The sequence below is a fragment of the Oncorhynchus clarkii genome, chromosome 31 (genome assembly GCF_045791955.1).
Source record: "Oncorhynchus clarkii lewisi isolate Uvic-CL-2024 chromosome 31, UVic_Ocla_1.0, whole genome shotgun sequence".
In the NCBI taxonomy this organism is placed as follows: Eukaryota; Metazoa; Chordata; class Actinopteri; order Salmoniformes; family Salmonidae; genus Oncorhynchus; species Oncorhynchus clarkii.
This window is the reverse complement of record NC_092177.1, coordinates 18,895,454-18,918,832: the sequence shown is the minus strand read 5'-3', so window position 1 is coordinate 18,918,832 and position 23,379 is coordinate 18,895,454. Positions and strand designations below refer to the sequence as shown.

General features: G+C 43.1%; 1 protein-coding gene and 1 pseudogene across 2 annotated transcripts in view; one reads left to right on the top strand and one right to left on the bottom strand.

Moving 5' to 3' along the window:
• The window catches only part of LOC139390649 (fibroblast growth factor receptor-like 1), a 92,924-nt gene extending 70,197 nt beyond the window's left edge, over positions 1-22,727 (top strand). For both annotated transcript variants that reach the window (XM_071137918.1, XM_071137917.1), the window contains exons 4-7: positions 11,848-11,925; positions 12,689-12,973; positions 13,733-14,086; positions 15,560-22,727. In XM_071137918.1, the coding sequence (XP_070994019.1) occupies positions 11,848-11,925; positions 12,689-12,973; positions 13,733-14,086; positions 15,560-15,963 (1,121 nt within the window). In that variant the 3' untranslated portion in view covers positions 15,964-22,727. The remainder of the gene's footprint in view (positions 1-11,847; positions 11,926-12,688; positions 12,974-13,732; positions 14,087-15,559) is intronic.
• Positions 4,802-6,750, bottom strand: LOC139390447 (dynein heavy chain-like; annotated as a pseudogene).
• Positions 22,728-23,379: the final 652 nt, after the last annotated feature.

Sequence of the window (23,379 nt, the reverse complement as noted above, 5' to 3'; positions counted from 1 at the left end):
CTGTTGATGGCAGGAGATTAAACCAACGTGAGGAAGTACAGAGCTCTGCTTGGAGTTACAAAAACACACACACACACACACGTAAGCTATGTTTTTCTTTTGTCTGAAAGATCGCAGTAGAAATCACTGAAATACTTGTCTGTTAGTGTTGACTTTGAACATAGAGAGCTGAACCTGTTGCTGAACTGCTCGGTTTGTTTCTTAATTTAGAAGGGACATATACTGTGGTGTTTTAGGGGGTTCGAATGACTTGTTATAATAGCAGGTTTATCTTGGGGTCCCTAACAGTCTGAGTAAGGAAAAGTGTTAGCTATTGCTTAAGTTCCCATTCCTGCCTGACTGAACCACTGCCATGTTGAACTAGACTGGCTCCCAAAATGTTTCTCCAGATACTGATGTAGGTACATCTGTATCATGTTGTTTTGATTAAATGGAACCCATCCCCAACCTATCTGTTACACATTCATATGCTTTTTTAAATACATTGCATTCTGAACAATGGACTTATCATACCAACATTGCACTATTTCTTGCTAGTGCTGTAGCTGTTCATTTGTTGACAAGCCCCTTAGACATCGACCTACGTGTCAGTTGGCAGCTCCTGGCTGTTGCAGGGGAGCTTCAGAGCAGCTGGGTCCAGACTCATAGGACAGTGGTACTGGGTCCAGACTCATATAGAAAAGTGGGTCCAGAACAGATAGACCAGGAGTCAGCCCAGAAGGCCAGATTGTGGCTAGTTTTGACCCTCGGATTCTCCTGGTGCTGAGGTCCCAGAGAACCCTGGACTGAGGCAGGAAGTCGCGTGGTCCAAGTCGTTCCCCCCTCTGTGTCGGTAATCCCTAAAAGAGAAGAGGAAATGCTTAATGCCGGGTCAGTCCTCTGCTCGACAGAATAAGGCCTCCCTAAATCTGCCCTGCAATTCCTCGCCGTGGAACCCTGCCAGAGAGCAAGGCATCCTGGGTAATCGGCCCATGCAGATGGATTACCTTATGGAATGGTCTGAAAGCTGGAAACTATTCACAGAACAATTCACAGTTTAAGCATGTTCATATTTGTTCATATAGCTCAGAAATTGCAATGCGTAATCACATTGAGTAAATAGTATTAGTCATAAATGTTGTTGCCTTGGCTCAGTCTAAAATAACTTTCAAAGGAGCAACTATTAGGTGGACAGCTTAGTGAAAAAGAATGTTTAAAAAGATTCACTCTAGTTTCATGTCTCTTTCATGTTGAAGACACTCGCTCTACAAAAAGGGAGATGAAAAGGATTTGTGGAGGGCCTCTGCGAATTGAGTTCTTAGGCAATGCAAGCCAAGCATACACAGTCTGGCCATTAAAACCAATTAAAACTCACACACTCAGGAAATGTTGTGAAATGTCAACATTTTAATAGCGCCGAATCAGTAATGTTTAATGAACTTTGAAAATGTTAACGCTTCAAAGATGCATCTGGTGCGATTTTGACTGTAAATATCCTCAACAGGTTGTTAATCTGTCGGCCTCTGTGTTATTCATTCCTTTGTACGGGTGTAGTGGCACTAGGTAATGTAGTAACGCCACTGCTCGTAAATCTCCCCCTCCGTTTAGAGACAGTCGTTAATACAGACCTGTGTAACAGCACCAAATGGTAATGGTTTCCATAAGCTAGGCCCTGGAATTGTGTAAATCAGATTCTCAAGAGAGCTGGGGGTGAAGGCTGTAGCTAACATTGCACACTGTCAATCCTCTGGAGCTAAGTCTTTGTGTGTGGAGTTGGAATAACAGTCCCTCTCAGGTTTCACACTCTAGTTTCTGCTCAAAAAGCAGAAAAGATGACAGAGTAATTAGCGTGGTTTTGGGAGAAATATTATTTGTTTAGATCTGGGTGTTTAGTTGGAGGTAAAATTCTGTCCAAGCGTTTTATTATCTGGCATTGTACATCAATCTAAAACGTCTTGTGGCAAAGCTCTGATTCTGAGGGGTTCAAGCCACAATTGAACTGTGAAGGAGAGGACAGTAGACACTGACCCACCCACCCTCTCGCTACCAGACTAGACTGTCCAGACTGAGATCCAATGTCTCTGAATAAAAATGACTGAAAGACATGACTCTGTTGGAAAACAGAGGCCTACACTAACACTGGACTCAGGGATTCATATTTCGGAGGACTGAGCTGAGCCCTCCAGAGCTGCCGCCTAGCTACTCTGCAGACATTACACAAACAGGCCTGTCACAGGGCACCCAGTCAGTGAATGTGTGAAATGTAGCACGCTGTTGTGCCATTTTCCTCAGAAGAAAGGGGAAAGGGAGTTTGTTTTATTGAGAAACCTGACCCCTCATACTGCATGTCTTTGTTTGACTTTCTATGAATCAGGGAGAGTTTTTGATGGGCGGGCCGCAACGGGTGAAGGCTGATTTTCTGCAGCCATGCTGTTTGGATATTATTTTTTCCTTTTATTTAACTAGGCAAGTCAGTTAAGAACACATTCTTATTTTCAATGACGGCCTAGGAACAGTGCCTGTTCAGGGGCAGAATGACAGATTTGTACCTTGTCAGCTTGGGGATTTGAACTTGCAGCCTTTTGGTTACTAGTCCAACGCTCTAACCACTAGGCTACCCTGCCGCCCCATATTATATTTCAGAAGGCTATTGGAGGGTATATTACTGTAATTACTGTAGGACATGTTGGGTATATTACTGTAGGATATGGAGGGTATATTACTGTAGGAAATGGAGGGTATATTACTGTAGGACATGGAGGGTCTATTACTGTAGGACATGGAGGGTATATGAATGTAAAACAGGACGTGGAGGGTATATTACTGTAATTACTGTAAGACATGGAGGTTATTTTACTGTAATTACTGTAGGGCATGAATGGTATATTACTGTAATTACTGTAAGACATGGAGGGTATTACTGTAGGACATGGAGGAGTATATTCTATATTCTATAATCTAGTAATCTATCCTACCCTGTCTTTCTAAGGTCTTCGAAAGCCAAGTTAACAAACAGATTACTGACCATTTCAAATCCCACCATACCTTCTCCGCTATGCAATCTGGTTTCAGAGCTGGTCATGGGTGCACCTCAGCCACGCTCAAGGTTCTAAACGACATCATAACCGCCATCGATAAGAGACCTTACTGTGCAGCCGTATTCATCGACCTGGCCAAGGCTTTCAACTCTGTCAATCACAACATTCTTATTGGCAGACTCGACAGCCTTGGTTTCCCAAATGATTGCCTCGCCTGGTTTACCAACTACTTCTCTGATAGAGTTCAGTGTGTCAAATCGGAGGGCCTGTTGTCTGGACCTCTGACAGTCTCTATGGGTGTGCCACAGGGTTCAATTCTCGTGCCGACCCCCTTTTCTGTAGACATCAATGATTTTGCTCTTGCTGCTGGTGATTCTCTGATCCACCTCTATGCAGATGACACCATTCTGTATACTTCTGGCCCCTCCAGACGAGCTTCAATGTCATACAACTCTCCTTCCATGGCCTCCAACTGCTCTTAAACGCAAGTAAAACTAAATGCATGCTTTTCAACCGATCACTGCCCGCATCTGCCCGCCCGTCCAGCATCACTACTCTGGACGGCTCTGACTTAGAATACGTAGACAACTACAAATACCTGGGTGTCTGGTTAGACTGTAAACTCTCCTTCCAGACTCACATTAAGCATCTCCAATCCAAAATTAAATCTAGAATCGGCTTGCTATATCGCAACAAAGCATCCTTCACTCATGCTGCCAAACATACCCTCGTAAAACTGACCATCCTACCGATCCTCGACTTCGGTGATGTCATCTATAAAATAGCCTCCAACACTCTACTCAACAAACTGGATGCAGTCTATCACAGTGCCATCCGTTTTGTCACCAAAGCCCCATACACTACCCACCATTGCGACCTGTACGCTCTCGTTGGTTGGCCCTCGCTTCATACTCGTCGCCAAACCCACTGGCTACAGGTTATCTACAAGTCTCTGATAGGTAAAGCCCCGCCTTATCTCAGCTCACTGGTCATCATAGCAGCACCCACTCGTAGCACGCGCTCCAGCAGATATATCTCACTGGTCACCCCCAAAGCCAATTCCTCCTTTGGTCGTCTTTCCTTCCAGTTCTCTGCTGCCCATGACTGGAACGAATTGCAAAAATCTCTGAAGCTGGAGACTCACATCTCCCTCACTAGCTTTAAGCACCAGCTGTCAGAGCAGTTTACAGATCACTGCACCTGTACTTAGCCTATCTGTAAACAGCCCATCTATCTACCTACCTCATCCCCATACTGGTATTTATTTATTTTGCTCCTTTGTACCCCAGTAGCTCTACCTGCACATTTATCTTCTGCCAATCTACCATTCCAGTGTTTAATTGCTATATTGTAATTACTTCGCCACCATGGCCTATTTATTTCCTTAACTTACCTCATTTGCACTCACTGTATATAGACTATTTGTTTTATTTTGTTCTACTGTATTATTGACTGTATGTTCTGTTTATTCCATGTGTAACTCTGTGTTGTTGTGTGTCGAACTGTTTTGCTTTATCTTGGCCAGGTCGCAGTTGCAAATGAGAACTTGTTCTCAACTAGCCTACCTGGTTAAATAAAGGTGAAATAAAAAATAAAAAAATTACTGTGATTACTGTAGGACATGGATGGTATACTGTAATTACTGTAAGACATGGAGGGCTATATTACTGTAATTATTGTAAGACATGGAGGGTACTACTGTATGACATGGAGGGTATATTACTGTAATTACTGTAGGACATGGGGGTATAATACTGTAATTACTGTAGGACATGGATGGTATATTAATGTAGGACATGGAGGGTATATTACTGTAGGATATGGAGGTTATTTTACTGTAGGACATGGAGGGTATATTACTGTAGGTCATGGAGGGTGCATTACTGTAGGACATGGAGGGTATGTTACTGTAGGACATGCAGGGTATATTCATGTAATTACTGTAGGACATGGAGGGTATATTATTGTAGGACATGGAGGGTATATTACTATAGGACATGAAAGGTATATTACTGTAGGTCATGGAGGGTATATTACTGTAGGACATGGAGGTTGTATTACTGTAGGACATGAAAGGCATATTACTGTAGGTCATGGAGGGTATATTACTGTAGGTCATGGAGGTTGTATTACTGTAGGACATGGAGGTTGTATTACTGTAGGACATGAGGTTGTATTACTGTAGGACATGGAGGGTGTAGTACTGTAGGACATGGACGTTGTATTACTGTAGGACATGAGGTTGTATTACTGTAGGACATGGAGGGTGTAGTACTGTAGGACATGGAGGTTGTATTACTGTAGGACATGAGGTTGTATTACTGTAGGACATGGAGGGTATATTACTGTAGGACATGGAGGGTATATTACTGTAGGACATGGAGGTTGTATTACTGTAGGACATGGAGGGTATATTACTGTAGGACATGAAAGGTATATTACTGTAGGTCATGGAAGGTATATTACTGTAGAACATGGAGGTTGTATTACTGTAGGACATGGAGGTTGTATTACTGTAGGACATGGAGGTTGTATTACTGTAGGACATGGAGGTTGTATTACTGTAGGACATGGAGGTTGTATTACTGTAGGACATGGAGGTTGTATTACTGTAGGACATGGAGGGTATATTACTGTAGGACATGAAAGGTATATTACTGTAGGTCATGGAGGGCATATTACTGTAGGACATGGAGGTTGTATTACTGTAGGACATGGAGGTTGTATTACTGTAGGACATGGAAGGTGTAGTACTGTAGGACATGGAGGGTGTAGTACTGTAGGACATGGAGGTTGTATTACTGTAGGACATGGAGGTTGTATTACTGTAGGACATGGAGGTTGTAGTACTGTAGGACATGGAGGTTGTATTACTGTAGGACATGAAATGTATATTACTGTAGTACATGGAGGTTGTAGTACTGTAGGACATGGAGGGTATATTACTGTAGGACATGGAGGTTGTATTACTGTAGGACATGGAGGTTGTATTACTGTAGGACATGGAGGTTGTAGTACTGTAGGACATGAAATGTATATTACTGTAGGACATGGAGGTTGTAGTACTGTAGGACATGGAGGGTATATTACTGTAGGACATGGAGGGTATATTACTGTAGGACATGGAGGTTGTAGTACTGTAGGACATGGAGGTTGTATTACTGTAGGACATGGAGGTTGTATTACTGAGGGACATGGAGGTTGTATTACTGTAGGACATGGAGGTTGTATTACAGTAGGACATGGAGGTTGTAGTACTGTAGGACATGGAGGTTGTAGTACTGTAGGACATGGAGGTTGTATTACTGTAGGACATGAAATGTATATTACTGTAGGACATGGAGGTTGTAGTACTGTAGGACATGGAGGTTGTATTACTGTAGGACATGAAATGTATATTACTGTAGGACATTTGACTTGTGATTGGGGGGGATCTTATTAAAAGAGGGGGGATATTGTTATTGAGTACAGCTGAAATTGATGGAATGATGTTCAACATGGTCATGTTCTTTGTGTGCGTGTGCTCAAATGTAAGTGCACAGTGTAATCACAATAAACCCTCATAGTGCCTTTAGTGTTTGAATGTGCAGTAGACACCACTTGAGAGCATTCTGTCGGGCTGTATCACCGCCTGGTACGGCAACTGCACCGCCCACAACAGCAGGGCTCTCCAGAAGGTGGGAAAGTCAGCCAAACATATCACCGGGGGCACGCTGCCTGCCCTCCAGGACATCTACAGCACCTGCTGTCACAGGAAGGTCAAGAAGATCATCAAGGACCTCAACCACCCGAGCGTGTTTATACCGGCTAGCATCTAGAAGGCGGAGACAGTACAGGTGCATCAAAGCTGGGACCGAGAAACTGAGCTTCTATCTCCAGGCCACCAGACTGTTAAATAGTCATCACTAGTCAGCCTCGGCCCAGCACCCTGCCCTGAACCTTAGACACTGTTACTAGCAGGCTAACACCAGGTACTCTACCCTGTACCTTAGAGACTGCTGCCTTATGTACATAGTCATGGAACACTGGTCACTTTAATAATGTTTACATACTGTTTTACCCAGTGCATATGTACAATTTAAGTCGGAAGTTTACATACCCCTTAGCCAAATACATTTAAACTCAGTTTTTCACAATTCCTGACATTTAATCCTAGTAAAAAATTCCCTGTCTTAGGTCAGTTAGGATCACCACTTTATTTTAAGAATGTGAAATGTCAGAATAATTGTAGAGAGAATGATTTATTTCAGCTTTTATTTCTTTCATCACATTTCCAGTGGGTCAGAAGTTTACATACACTCAATTAGTATTTGGTAGCATTGCCTTTAAATTGTTTAACATGGGTCAAACGTTCCGGTTAGCCTTCCACAAGCTTCCCTTAAGCCCATTCCTCCTGACTAAGCTGGTGTAACTGAGTCAGGTTTGTAGGCCTCCTTGCTCGCACACACTTTTTCAGTTCTGCCCACAAATTTTCTATAGGATTGATGTCAGGGCTTTGTGATGGCCACTCCAATACCTTGACTTTGTTCTCCTTAAGCCATTTTCCCACAACTTTGGGAGTATGCTTGGGATCATTGTCCATATGGAATACCTGTTTGCTATCAAGCTTTAACTTTCTGCTGATGTCTTGAGATGTTGCTTCAATATATCCACATAATTTTCCTACCTCATGATGCCATCTATTTTGTGAAGTGCACCAGTCCCTCCTGCAGCAAAGCACCCCCACAACATGATGCTGCCACCCCCGTGCTTCACGGTTGGGATGGTGTTCTTCGGCTTGCAAGCCTCCCCATTTTTCCTCCTAACATAACGACGCCCATTATGGCCAAATAGTTATATTTTTCATTAGACCAGAGGACATTTCTCCAAAAAGTACGATCTTTGTCCCCATGTGCAGTTGCAAACCGTAGTCTGGCTTTTTTATTGCGGTTTTGGGGCAGTGGCATCTTCCTTGCTGAGCGACCTTTCAGGTTATGTCGATAAGAGACTTGTTTTACTGTGAATATAGATACTTTTGTACCTGTTTCCTCCAGCATCTTCACAAGATCCTTTGCTGTTGTTCTGGGATTGATTTGCACTTTTCGCACCAAAGTACATTCATCTCTAGGAGACAGAACATGCCTCCTTCTTGAGCGATATGACGGCTGCGTGGTCCCATGGTGTTTATACTTGCGTACTATTGTTTGTACAGATGAACGTGGTACCTTCAGGCGTTTGGAAATTGCTCCCAAGCATGAACCAGACTTTGCTGTTTTCTTTTGATTTTCCCATGATGTCAAGCAAAGAGGCACTGAATTTGAAGGTAGATATTGAAATACATACACAGGTACACCTCCAATTGACTCAAATTATGTTAATTATCCTATCAGAAGCATCATTTTCTGGAATTTTCCAAGCACAGTCAACTTAGGGTATGTAAACTTCTGACCCACTGGAATTGTGATACAGTGAATTATAAGTGAAATAATCTGTCTGTAAACAATTGTTGGACAAATTACTTGTGTCATGCACAAAGTAGATGTCCTAACTGACTTGCCAAAACTATAGTTTGTTAACAAGAAATGTGTGGAGTGGTTGAAAAACTAGTTTTAATGACTCCAACCTAAGTGAATGTAAACATCTGACTTCAACTGTATGTGGTGTATGTTCAGTGGGGCAAAAAAAGTATTTAGTCAGCCACCAATTGTGCATGTTCTCCCACTTAAAAAGATGAGAGAGCCCTGTAATTTTCATCATAGGTACACTTCAACTATGACAGACAAAATTAGAAAAACAAATCCAGAAAATCACATTGTAGGATTTTTAATGAATTTATTTGCAAATTATGGTGGAAAATAAGTATTTGGTCAATAACAAAAGTTTATCTCAATGCTTTGTTATATACCTTTTGTTGGCAATGCCAGAGGTCAAACATTTTCTGTAAGTCTTCACAAGGTTTTCACACACTGTTGTTGGTATTTTGGCCCATTCCTCCATGCAGATCTCCTCTAGAGCAGGGATGATTTGGGGCTGTTGCTGGGCAACACGGACTTTCAACTCCCTCCAAAGATTTTCTATGGGGTTGAGATCTGGAGACTGGCTAGGCCACTCCAGGACCTTGAAATGCTTCTTACGAAGCCACCCCTTCGTTGCCCGGGCAGTGTGTTAGGGATCATTGTCATGCTGAAAGACCCAGCCATGTTTCATCTTCAATGCCCTTGCTGATGGAAGGAGGTTTTCACTCAAAATCTCACGATACATGGCCCCATTCATTCTTTCCTTTACACGGATCAGTCATCCTGGTCCCTTTGCAGAAAAACAGCCCCAAAGCATGATGTTTCCACCCCCATGCTTCACAGTAGGTATGGTGTTCTTTGGATGCAACTCAGCATTCTTTGTCCTTCAAACACGACGAGTTGAGTTTTTACCAAAAAGTTATAGTTTGGTTTCATCTGAACTTATGACATTCTCCCAATCTTCTTCTGGATCATCCAAATGCTCTCTAGCAAACTTCAGACGGGCCTGGACATGTACTGGCTTAAGCAGGGGGACACGTCTGGCACTGCAGGATTTGAGTCCCTGGCGGCGTAGTGTGTTACTGATGGTAGGCTTTGTTACTTTGGTCCCAGCACATTGCAGGTCATTCACTAGGTCCCACCGTGTGGTTCTGGGATTTTTGCTCACCTTTCTTGTGATCATTTTTACCCCACGGGGTGAGATCTTGCGTGGAGCCCCAGATCGAGGGAGATTATCAGTGGTCTTGTATGTCTTCCATCTCCTAATAATTGCTCCCACAGTTGATTTCTTCAAACCAAGCTGCTTACCTATTGCAGATTCAGTCTTCCCAGCCTAGTGCAGGTCTACAATTTTGTTTCTGGTGTCCTTTGACAGCTCTTTGGTCTTGGCCATAGTGAAGTTTGGAGTGTGACTGTTTGAGGTTGTGGACAGGTGTCTTTTATACTGATAACAAGTTCAAACAGGTGCCATTAATACAGGTCGTTAACGAGTGGAGGACAGAGGAGCCTCTTAAAGAAGAAGTTACAGGTCTGTGAGAGCCAGAAATCTTGCTTGTTTGTAGGTGACCAAATACTTATTTTCCACCATAATTTGCAAATAAATTCATTAAAAATCCTATAATGTGATTTTCTGGATTTTTTTCTCTCATTCTCTCATAGTTGAAGTGTACCTATGATGAAAATTACAGGCCTCTCTCATCTTTTTAAGTGGGAGAACTTGCACAATTGGTGGCTGACTAAATACTTTTTTGCCCCACTGTACCTATACATTGTATTTTGATTTGAAGAAAGGGTACTGTGGATGGAGAGCGGGAGGGAGTGTAAGGGCCCACTGTAGGGGCCCATTGTAGGGCCCCACTGTAGGGGCCCACTGTAGGGGCCCACTGTAGGGGCCTAGTATGTAAGGAGCATGGCTGGGTGAGTGGATTGATAATGAAGCTGTCCGGTGTCCATCAATGGTGCTCTCTTCCTCTTCGCCTCCTCTTCTTCTCTCCTCTACCTCTCTCCTCTTCCTCTTCCTCTCCTCTTCCTCTCCTCTCTTCTCCTCTTCCTCTCCCCCTCTTTCTCTTTCCTCTTCCTCTCATTTCCTATATTCTCTTCTCTTCCTCTCTCTTCCTATCCTCTTTCCTCTTCCTCTCATAACCTATCTTCTCTTCTCTTCCTCTCTCTTCCTATCCTCTTTCCTCTTCCTCTCATAACCTATCTTCTCTTCCTCTCTTCTTCCTCTCTCCTCTTCTCCTCTTCCTCTCTCCTCGTCCTCTTTCTCTCCTTTCTTCTCCTCCTCTTCCTCTCCTCCTCTTCCTCTCTACTTTTCCTCTCCTCTCTTCCCCCCTTCCTCTCTCCTCTTTCTCCCTTCTCTTCCTCTCTTTTCCTCTCTTCCTCCACTCCCTTCCTCTCTTCTATTCTCCACACATTTTCACCTCTTCCTCTCCCCTCCTCCCCTCCTCTCCTCTCTTTTGGAGGCCCAGTACTGTAAGAGTGCTTAACCATGTATTCTTTGAGATCAAACTGTCCTGCCGCCAGCTTCAAAGAACTGGCAGCTCTGAACATGCCGGTCATGTGTTGGAGTTGTAGGGAGGAGCAGAGGAGAGCGTGGTGTAAGCAGAATACCATACAGCAACTCAGGTTACCAGTTCGTCAGATACAACTATCCAGCACTGCACGTATAGAGCCAACAGGATGCTGTCTTCATTTTCTTCTATTTGCATTTAAAATATATTCTCAGTCCAAATGGCTGAATTCAAAGACGTTGGCTGCAAATCAATACATGTGGCACCCGCAGGTGGTCCAAGACTGTTCTTGGCTCGCTCTTTTCACAAGCAGATTTTTCTTCAGCGCAGGCCAGCCAGGCCAATATTAGCACATATAGCCACTGAGAATAGATCAGTCACTTATCAGTTTTGACAAGTTGGCATTGGTTTACCCAGTCCTACCTGATGTAATGTCTGATTCTTGCATCTCTGATGAACGGCTCCTCAGAATATGTCCACATCTTGAAGTGGTTTCATGACGTTCAGTATGGCCGATCTGTTTAGCATTGACACATCATTGTGAGTCCATCACTCTGTGTCTCCTGGAGTGAGGAGGGGGGTGGCAGAACAAAGCCTTGAGCAGAACCAGTCACAGAGATGATCTGGGGTCTTCATCATCCCATGATACTTCAGGCTGGATTCTGGTTCTGGCCTAATCCCACTACTACATCCACAGACACATTAGAGCATATTGGATCACTGCTAGAGCTGTGAGTTATAAAACTGTTTTATCACTGGGAGGATGTTATTTCCCACTGACACTGATGCTATGCTGTTTGTCTGTGTCTCTCTCTCTATCTGTAGAGGATGCCAGCACTGGGAGGGACGGAGCAGGAACAGCGGGAGGCCCAGAATACCCCACTGACCTCTCAGGGAAACTGGGTAAGACACTGAGCACTGTCTCTCTCTCTCTCTCTGACGTTTATCTCTGGTTTCATCTGACCCTAGATAATTTAGAAAGCAGGGCATTGTCTTAGTGATGGGTATGTAGTGGCCCAGTCTCTGGAGAGGGGGTGTAGTTCTAGTGTGTCTGGCCACACCTGGCACCACTCTGCCCTGTGTGTGCTGCCCTGGCACACACAACCCCCCCCCCCACCAGCAGGGTGCTGTTTGCTTGGGTAATTACCTCTGACAGGCCAGAGAGCAGGCTATTTGAATGAAGTGTGTTTGGGGAAACATTCCATCCTCTCCCCTCTCTCCCTGTTGGCTGCCCCCTTTTACCAGTCGTATCAAACTGGAGTCCACTATTGTCTTTTCTCCTGTTGACTCTGCCTCGACACAGTTCAGATACAACCAGCGTTGAACTGCTGAGTGAAACTTTAAAGGGGAAAGTGGTGGTTTTGTCAACGTGCCCCTTGGTGGGTTATGTTATGCTGAATAGTGCCGCCACACCAGAAATACTGTTTGACCCCAAATGGAAGCCCCACAACATACCCTTCATATTTATTTGTTCAGTGTTAGAAAAACTATGTTGTCAAACAAACATACTTAACCTTCATTATTTTCAAAGTCCTCCAGTGTGATTCGTTGCGATATTTAATAGCTGTCTGGTGTGCATTGTGCATACCATTATAAACTGTTCCTGTGAAGTTTATCCTTTTTCTCAGCAACACTATTTCGTAAACAACCCTTTCTTTGATCGCAGTCCGACCACGCTTCACGCAGCCAGCCAAGATGAGGAAGCGCGTGATCGCCCGGCCGGTGGGCAGCTCAGTACGGCTGAAGTGCACGGCCAGCGGGAACCCTCGTCCGGACATCGTGTGGCTGAAGGACAACAAGCCGCTGACCCCTGAGGAGGTGGGTGAGGGCCGTAAGAAGAAGTGGACCCTGAGTCTGAAGAATCTGACCCCTGAGAACAGCGGGAAGTACACCTGCCACGTCTCCAACCGGGCTGGAGAGATCAACGCCACATACAAAGTGGAAGTCATCCGTAAGTTTGGTCACTTACTTACAGTATAGATGTATTGTTTTTTGGTTGATTTATAAGCTTGGGTCATTGTTGAAGTTTGATTAGCATTGAGGGTAAGGGAAAGGGGGATACCTAGTCAGTTGTACAACTGAATGCCTTCAACTGAAATGTGTCTTCCGCTTTTAACCCAACCCCTCTGAATAAGAAAGGTCCAGGGGGCTGCTTTAATCGACATCCACATCTTCAGCGCCCAGGGAACAGTGGGTTAACTGCCTTGTCAGCTTGGGGATTTGATCCAGCAACCTTTCGGTTACTGGCCCAACGCTCTAACCACTAGGCTAGAGTAGGGTATTAATACAGTGGGTTGAGTTTGGAGGTTGGGCATTAACTCTTGTTTACTGGTCAGATTGGTTTATAGTTGAGTTTTGAGGATGGGGTTTGGGTTTAGGTTGGTTGAGTGTTGTGAGGTTGGGTTAATCCTGGGCTGATGTGGTATGGTGAGCCTCAGCCTCCCTCTCTCTCCCCTTGACCATCTGCTTAGCATTATATCCCATCTGTGTGCTGACTACAAAAACACATGTTTCTACCAAACCCAGAAGCGGAGAGGAGGAAGTGAATAAAACTTGTGCTTGCTTGTGTCAAATGTGGCATTTTCTCCCTCAACCTCAGCCTATTCTAGCCGCAGCACAGAGAACGAGAGGAAAGCGCTGAACATGACAATAACTTTTCTGTTCAGTTGAATTGTCTGAATACGCTCTATACATATTTTTCCCGTTATAGAGCGGACAAATTCCAAGCCTATCCTGACCGGCACCCATCCGGTGAACACCACGGTGGACTACGGCGGTACCACCTCATTCCAGTGTAAGGTTCGCAGTGACGTCAAGCCGGTGATTCAGTGGCTGAAGAGGGTGGAGCCGGGGGACGAGAACAAGTACAACTCCACCATCGAGGTGGGCGACCATGGCTTCGTGGTGCTGCCCACAGGAGAGGTGTGGTCCAGGCCAGACGGCTCCTACCTCAACAAGCTGCTCATCACCCGGGCCAAGGAGGAGGACGCTGGGATGTACATCTGTCTGGGTGCCAACACCATGGGTTACAGCTTCCGCAGTGCTTACCTCACTGTCCTGCCTGGTGAGTGGAACACCCTGTTACAACTACATAACACCGTGCTTAACCATAACATCCAGTTACAACCATATTATAACACCCTGTTTAACCATAACACCATGTTACCACCATATTATAGCACCCTGTTTAACCATAACACCATGTTTAACCATAACATCCTGTTTAACCATAACACCATGTTTAACCATAACACCATGTTACCACCATATTATAGCACCATGTTTAACCATAACACCTTGTTACCACCATATTATAACACCCTGTTTAACCATAACACCATGTTACCACCATATTATAACACCCTGTTTAACCATAACACCATGTTTAACCATAACACCATGTTACCACCATATTATAGCACCATGTTTAACCATAACACCTTGTTACCACCATATTATAACACCCTGTTTAACCATAACACCATGTTACCACCATATTATAACACCCTGTTTAACCATAACACCATGTTACCACCATATTATAACACCATGTTTAACCATAACACCATGTTACCACCATATTATAACACACTGTTTAACCATAACACCCTGTTACACCCTGTTTACCTGTAACATCCTGTTACCACCATATTATGACACCCTGTTTAACCATAACACCATGTTACCACCATATTATAACATCATGTTTAACCATAACTCCCTGTTACCACCATATTATAACACCCTGTTTAACCACAACACCCTGTTACCACCATATTATGACACCCTGTTTAACCATAACACCCTGTTACCACCATATTATAACATCATGTTTAACCATAACTCCCTGTTACCACCATATTATAACACCCTGTTTAACCATAACACCCTGTTACCACCATATTATAACACCCTGTTTAACCATAACACCCTGTTACCACCATATTATGACACCCTGTTTAACCATAACTCCCTGTTACCTCCATATTATAACACCATGTTTAACCATAACTCCCTGTTACAACCATATTATAACACCCTGTTACCTCCATATTATGACACCCTGTTTAACCATAACACCATGTTACCTCCATATTATGACACCCTGTTTAACCATAACACCATGTTTAACCATAACACCATGTGACCACCATATTATAACAAACACCCTGTTTAACCATAACACCCTGTTACCACCATATTATGACACCCTGTTTAACCATAACTCCCTGTTACCACCATATTATGACACCCTGTTTAACCATAACACCATGTGACCACCATATTATGACACCCTGTTTAACCATAACTCCCTGTTACACCCTGTTTACCCATAACACCCTTTTACAACCATGTAACATCCTGTCACATTTACCACTAAACAACATGTGATGCACCCATCATCCAAAACTGTTAAACTGAAGTTGTTTTAATAATGGTTATACTTACTACTGTATGTATTCACCATCAGGTTTTAATAGTGACTTTTGACCAAGCTGCTCATAACTCCCCATATTTCCTCTTCTCTCCCCTCCAGACCCAAAGCCTCAACACACTCCCATCCCCACGGCTACCTCTCACAGCCTGCCCTGGCCTGTGATCATCGGCCTCCCAGCAGGGTTGGTGTTCATCCTGGGTACTGTCCTGCTGTGGTTCTGTCAATCCAAACGCCACTGCTCCTCTGGAGGTGTGGTCACCGCCCAGGCCCTGACCGCCTTACAGCGCCCGCCCCCACGGGTACCAGCCTGCCCCCCCAGCGGGGACAAAGACTGCCTGAGCTACTACATGACCCAGCAGCAGCAGCTCCTCCTGGCCCAGGGAGGCAGCGGTCTGGTGGTCCCTAAAGTCTACCCAAAGATCTACACAGACATCCACACACACACACACTCACACATGGATGGAAAAGTGCACCAACACCAGCATATCCACTACCAATGTTAGCTGCCACTGTCCCGACAGGCCCTCATGTCTGCAGTGTTGGGTCAGCTCCCACCACCTCCCCTCCACATGCCCAGTCCTGCTTTCCTCCTAAAGACCCAGCCAAACAGTCTGAGCTGGGGTGCTGCGCACAAACCCTCTTACTGCTAAATACTATACTGTACTGAACCAAGGCCCTGGGGAACATGGACACAGTCAGGATAGATAGCACCCTCCATGAGGTACAGAATAAGGGACATGGAAATGCCTTCAGGAATCCCACATGAACTAATGTGAGTCCAAATGGAGCAATATTTCACACAGAACCCCACTCTGCAGAGAGATGGCAACATTTGTTTCTCTAGTCTGGTTCAATCTGCACAAACTCACAGTGACTGAAATGAGTGAATGTATAGAGTTAGCTCTGTCTCATTTGAGAGTCTTTACTCTGTAGGAAAATAGCAGCATTTCCTGCAACACCTCTCTGGCCTTCATGTGCAGTGTCTGTGGAAGGGTCCAAGAGGATTATGTCTATTAGCTCCACATTTTTGTCAGATGCACAGCCTCAGCAAGCACCAAAAGGAATACGGTGCAATGTAAAATGTTCACAGATTTTATGGATTGCTGTTGGATTGAATCAGAATCCAAATGTGCCTTCACATCCTGAGAAGGTCAGAAGGAGGTCAACCAACAGAGACACAGCGGGATTGAGTCAACAAAGATTGCATGTATTTTGTTTCTCAAAAAGGTTTTGTTCAAGGAAAAGGACCTGCAAAGCATTGCAGTCTTTTGTACGTGAATGGGAAATTATTTATGGGTAATAGGAAATGGTATGAAATCGTGTAAAGAACGTTATAATTCCTAAGGCCGATCATATTGTCACTATCCTAAAAAAGAACCTAGATACTGAAATATTCAGGATTACAGCAACGCATACAATAATTCTGTGTTCTTCTCGTTATTACTTGGGTTTTACAGGTCACTGACATGTGGGCGTCATGGTCAGTGGTACTGTTGGGCTGATCCAAACCGCAGGGGCACCCAATCACAAAAGGACTTGTTCAACTTTTGAATTCTCAGGTGGCCATCTTTCTTTTTGTCTCTTGTTCTTTGGGTGTGTATAGGGTATAACTCTGACCACTATAGGAAACTGTGGAATATGCTCATGTAATGGAACCCTTTTTAAGCTTTGAGAAGAGAAACGGAAAGCTTCCCAAAAACCAAAATACAGTATGATTGTTGCATTGTCTGTGAAAAGTGTCCTCAAACTGATTGTTCAGTTGTTCTGTGTTTTACCCCAGTATTTGTTGTGTCAAAGCTAATGGACTGCCAGATTCAGAATTCATGCACTTATTCCAAGTATGTTGATCAAAGTAGTGTTAAAGTTCATCTATTACTTTCAGCCTTTTGGGGGGAATCTATAATCATGGAATATACCCTGTTCAATTGACCTACAAATTGAAATCCTAAGTAATTGTCTAGACTCAAAATATATATATATTTATACACAGTGCATTCTGAAAGTATTCAGACCCCTTGACTTTTTCGTTTTTCCCCTCAATCTACGCACAATACCCCATAATGAAAAAGCAAAAACAGGTTTAGAAATTTTTGCACATGTATACTTTTATTTATTTTTTATATCACATTTACATAAGTATTCAGACCCTTTACTCAGTACTTTGTTGAAGCACCTTTGGCAGCGATTACAGCCTTGAGTGTTCTTGGGTGTGACGCTACAAGCTTGGCACACCTGTATTTGGGGAGTTTCTCCCATGCGTCTCTGCAGATCCTCTCAAACTCTGTCAGGTTTAATGGAGAGCGTTGCTGCACAGCTATTTCCAGGTCTCTCCAGAGATGTTCAAACGGGTTCAAGTCTGGGCTCTGGCTGGCTGTGTGCTTAGGTTTCTTGCCCTGTTGGACGCTGAACCTTCGCCCCAGTCTGAGGTCCTCAGCTCTCTGGAGCAGGTTTTCATCAAGTATCTCTCTGTACTTTGCTCTGTTCATCTTTCCCTCGATCCTGACTAGTCTTCCTGTCCCTGCTGCTGAAAAACATCCCCACAGCATGGTGCTGCCACCACCGTGCTTCACAGTAGGGATGGTGCCAGGTTTCCTCCAAACGTGACACTTAGGATTCAGGCTAAAGAGTTCAATCTTGGTTTCATCAGACAAGAGAATCTTGTTTCTCATGGTCTGAGAGTCCTGTAAGTGCCTGTTGGAAAACTCCAAGCTGGCTGTCATGTGCCTTTTACTCAGGAGTGGTTTCTGTCTGGCCACTACCATAAAGGCCTGATTGGTGGAATGCTGCAGAGATGGTTGTCCTTTTGGAAGGTTATCCCATCTCCACAGAGGAACTCTGGAGCACTGTCAGAGTGACCATCAGGTTCATGGTCACCTCCCTGACCATCTTCTCCCCCGTTTGCTCAGTTTGACCGGGTGGCCATCTCTAGGAATAATCTTGGTGGTTCCAAACTTCTTCCATTTAAGAATGATGGAGGCCACTGTGTTCTTGGGGATCTTTAATGATGCAGACATTTTTTGGTACCCTTCCCCAGATCTGTACCTTGACACAATCCTGTCTCGGAGCTCTACGGACAATTCCTTTCGACCTCATGGCTTGGTTTTTGCTCTGACATGCACTGTCAACTGTGGGACCTTATATAGACAGGTGTGTGCCTTTCCAAATCATGTCCAATCAATTGAATTTACCACAGGTGGACTCAAATCAAGTTGTAGAAACATCTCAAGGATGATCAATGGAAACAGGATGCACCTGAGCTCAATTTAGAGTCTCATATCAAAGGATCTGAACACCTATGTAAATAAGGTATTTCTGTGTTTTGTGTTTAATACATTTGCTAAAATTTCTAAAAAGCTGTTTTTGCTTTGTCATTATGGTTTATTGTGTGTATATTGATGAGGAAAACATTTTATTTAAACCATTTTAGAATAAGGCTGTAACATAACAAAATGTGGAAAAAGTCAAGGGGTTTGAATACCTTCCGAATGCATATACACAGTTCTGTGAAAAAGTCCCCCCCCCACCCCCCCTTTCTAATTTTCTCTACTTTTGCATATTTTTGATACTGAATGTTATCAGATCTTCAACCAAAACCTCATATTAGATAAAGGAAACCTGAGTGAACAAATAACACAACAATGACTTAGTTAATTCATTTATTTCATAAACAAAGTTATGCAACACCCAATGCCCCTGTGTGAAAAAGTAATTTCCCCCTTACACTGGTTGTGCCACCTTTAGCTGCAATGACTCCAACCAAACGCTTCCTGTAGTAGTTGATCAGTCTGTCACGTCTCTGTGGAGGAATTTTGGCCCACTCTTCCATGCAGAACTGCTTTAACTCAGCGGCATTTCTGGGTTTTCAAGCATGAACTGCTCGTTTCAAGTCCTGTGACAACATCTCAATTGGGAATAGGTCTGGACTTTGACTAGGCCATTTCAAAACTTTTTTGCCATTTTCATGTAGACTTGATTGTGTGTTTTGGATTATTGTCTTGCTGCATGACTCAGCTATGCTTCAGCTCACAGACAAATGGCCTGACATTCACCTGTAGAATTCTCTGATACAGAGCAGAATTGATGGTTCCTTATATTAAGGTACTTGCCTTACCGTCAATCCAGGCCATGTGGCAGCAAAGCATCCCAAACTATCACGCTACCACCATGCTTGGCTGTTGGTATAAGGTTCTTACTGTGGAATGCAGTGTTTGGTTTTTGCCAGGCGTAATGGGACCCATGTCGTTCACAAAATTATACTTTGACTCATCTGTCCATAGAACATTCTTCCAAGAGTCTTGATGATCATCCAGGGTCTTTTTGGCAAATTTGAATATTTTTGGAAGAGTTTTCATTATATCCGGCGAAAACCAAACACAATCAAGTGTACATGAAAATGGTTTAAATGCAACAAATTTGAAGTTTTTGAATAGCCTAGTCAAAGTCCAGACAAATCCCAAATGAGATGTTGTCGCAGGACTTGAAACAAGCAGTTCATGCTTGAAAAACCGTCAATGTTGCTGAGTTAAAGCAGTTCTGCATGCTAGAGTTGGCCAAAATTCCTCCACAGCGATATGAGAGATTGATCAACAACTACAGGAAGCATTTGGTGGCAGTCATTGCAGCTAAAGGTCGCACAACCAGTTATTAAGTGTAAAGGGGCAATTCATTTTTCACACAGGTGAATTTGGTGCGGAAGGTAACCTGCTGGTTAGAGCATTGGGCCAGTAACTGAAAGGTTTCTGGATCGAATCCTCGTGCTGACAAGGTAAAAATCTGTCGTTCTGCCCCTGCACAAGGCAGTTAGCCCACTGTTCCCCAGTGTCACCGTCATTGTAAATAAGAAATTGTTATTTTAACTGACTTACGTAGTTCAATAAAAAAATCTAAAATTGAGTGTTGCAATACTTTGTTAAATAGATCAAATAAGTGTCCATTTTTTTGGTATTTATAAACTCAGGTTCCCTATTAGGTTTTGAAATCTGATTCACTATTGAAAATATACAAAAATAGAGAAAATCAGAAAGGGGGCAAATACTTTTTATTTTTATATATATATATACATACACACACACACACACACACAGTATATCAAAATTCAAAAGTTTGGACACACCTACTCATTCAAGGGTTTTTCTTCATGTTTACTATTTTCTACATTTTAGAATAATAGTGAAGACATCAAAACTATAAATAACACATATGGAATCATCTAGTAACCAAAAGAGTGTTAAACAAGTCAAAATATATTTTAGATTTTAGATTCTTAAAAGTAGCCACCCTTTGCCTTGATGACAGCTTTGCACACTCTTGGCAGTCTCTCAACCAGCTTCCCCTGGAATGCTTTTCCAACACTCTTGAAGGAGTTCCCACATATGCTGAGAACGTGTTGGCTGCTTTTCCTTCACTCTGCAGTACAACTCATCCCAAACCATCTCAATTGGGTTGAGGTCGGGGGATTGTGGAAACCAGGTCATCTGATGCAGCACTCCATCACTCTCCTTCTTGGTGAATTAGCCCTTACACAGTCTGGAGGTGTGTTGGGTCATTGTCCTGTTGAAAAACAAATTATAGTCCCACTAAGCACAAACCAGATGGGATGGTGTATCGCTGCAGAATGCTGCTGTGGTAGCCATGCTGGTTAAGTGTGCCTTGAATTCTAAATGAATCACCAACAGTGTCACCAGCAAAGCACCATCACACCACCTCCTCCATGCTTCATGGTGGGAACCACACATACAGAGATCATCCGTTCACCTACTCTGCGTCTCACAAAGACATGGCTGTTAGAACCAAAAATCTCATATTTGGACTCATCAGACCAAAGGACATATTTCCACTCGTCTAATGTCCATTTACCCCTTTTTTTCTACCCAATTTTGTGGTATCTAATTGGTATTTAGTCTTGTCGCATCGCTGTAACTCCCATACGGACTCAGGTGAGGCGAAGGTCGAGAGGCGTGCGTCCTCCGAAACACAACCCAACCAAGCCACACTGCTTCTTGACACAATTTCCACTTAACCCGGAAGCCTGGTGTTCTTGGGGTTGTACTCATCCTTCTTCCTCCAAGCACGATGAGTGGAGTTTAGACCAAAAAGCTATATTTTTGTCTCATCAGACCACATGACCTTCTCCCATTCCTCCTCTGGATCATCCAGATGGTCATTGGCAAACTTCAGACGGGCCTGGACATGCGCTGGCTTGAGCAGGGGGACCTTGCGTGCGCTGCAGGATTTTAATCCATGACGGCGTAGTGTGTTACTAATGGTTTTCTTTGAGACTGTGGTCCCATCTCTCTTCAGGTCATTGACCAGGTCCTGCCATGTAGTTCTGGGCTGATCCCTCACCTTCCTCATGATCATTGATGCCCCACGAGGTGAGATCTTGCATGGAGCCCCAGACCGAGGGTGATTGACCGTCATCTTGAACTTCTTCCATTTTCTAATAATTGCGCCAACAGTTGTTGCCTTCTCACCAAGCTGCTTGCCTATTGTCCTGTAGCCCATCCCAGCCTTGTGCAGGTCTACAATTCTATCCCTGATGTCCTTACACAGCTCTCTGGTCTTGGCCATTGTGGAGAGGTTAGAGTCTGTTTGATTGAGTGTGTGGACAGGTGTCTTTTATACAGGTAACGAGTTCAAACGGGTGCAGTTAATACAGGTAATGAGTGGAGAACCGGATGGCTTCTTAAAGAAAAACTAACTGGTTGGTAGGTGATCAAATACTTATGTCATGCAATAAAATGCAAATTAATTACTTAAAAATCATACAATGTGATTTTCTGGATTTTTGTTTTAGATTCCGTCTCTCACAGTTGAAGTGTACCTATGATTTAAAAAAATGACAGACCTCTACATGCTTTGTAAGTAGGAAAACCTGCAAAATCGGCAGTGTATCAAATACTTGTTCTCCCCACTGCATATAATTATAAAAATATATATTTTTCATGTTTAAAAAATACTAACTGTTTTAGTGTGGGGAAAACAACCAGGTTCTATTTTGTATAGGGTACCTCTGCGGCAGAGATAACTCTGGGTCTTCTTTTCCTGTGGCGGTCCTCATGAGTGCCAGTTTCATCATAGCGTTTGATGGTTTTTGCGACTGCACTTGAAGAAACTTTAAATGTTCTTGAAATGCTCCATATTGACTGATCTTCATGTCTTAAAGTAATGATGGACTGTCATTTCTCTTTGCTTATTTGAGCTGTTCTTGCTGTAATATGGACTTGGTCTTTTACCAAATAGGGCTATCTTCTGTATACCAACAATACTTGCCACAACACAACTGATTGGCTCAAAAGCTCAAAAGCAACTGATTGGCTCAAAAGCAAAAAATTACCAAGGCACACCTGTTAATTGAAATGCATTCCAGGTGAAGCTGGTCGAGAGAATGCCAAGAGTGTGCAAAGCTGTCATCAAGGCAAAGGGTTGCTTCTTTGTAGAATTTCAAATATAAAATATATTTAGATTTGTTGAAATTTTTTTTGGTTACTACATGATTCCATATGTGTTATTGAATAGTTTTGATGTCTTCACTATTATTCTACAATGTAGAAAACAGTACAAATAAATAACCCTTGAATGAGTGGGTGTGTTCAAACTTTTGACTGGTGTTGTATATCAATGCCTACTTTAATTTAATTTCATAAACAAGAATTATAATTTTTTTCTTTACAATTGGGCATTATGTAAAAAATAAAATAGCACCTCATCAGTGGATGACATTTTGTCTTATAGTTACAGTGTAAGCTATGTAGCAAATATGTATCAAGTGTAAAATATTTATATGTGCCATTCAGATATTCAAAACATTATTGGTAAACTTTCTATAGACAATCTTGTACAGTCTATTGTCTTTTAGGTTCAATATGGTTTTTGTCACATGGAAACATTTTAATCATTTTATCAACGTCATTAAAATG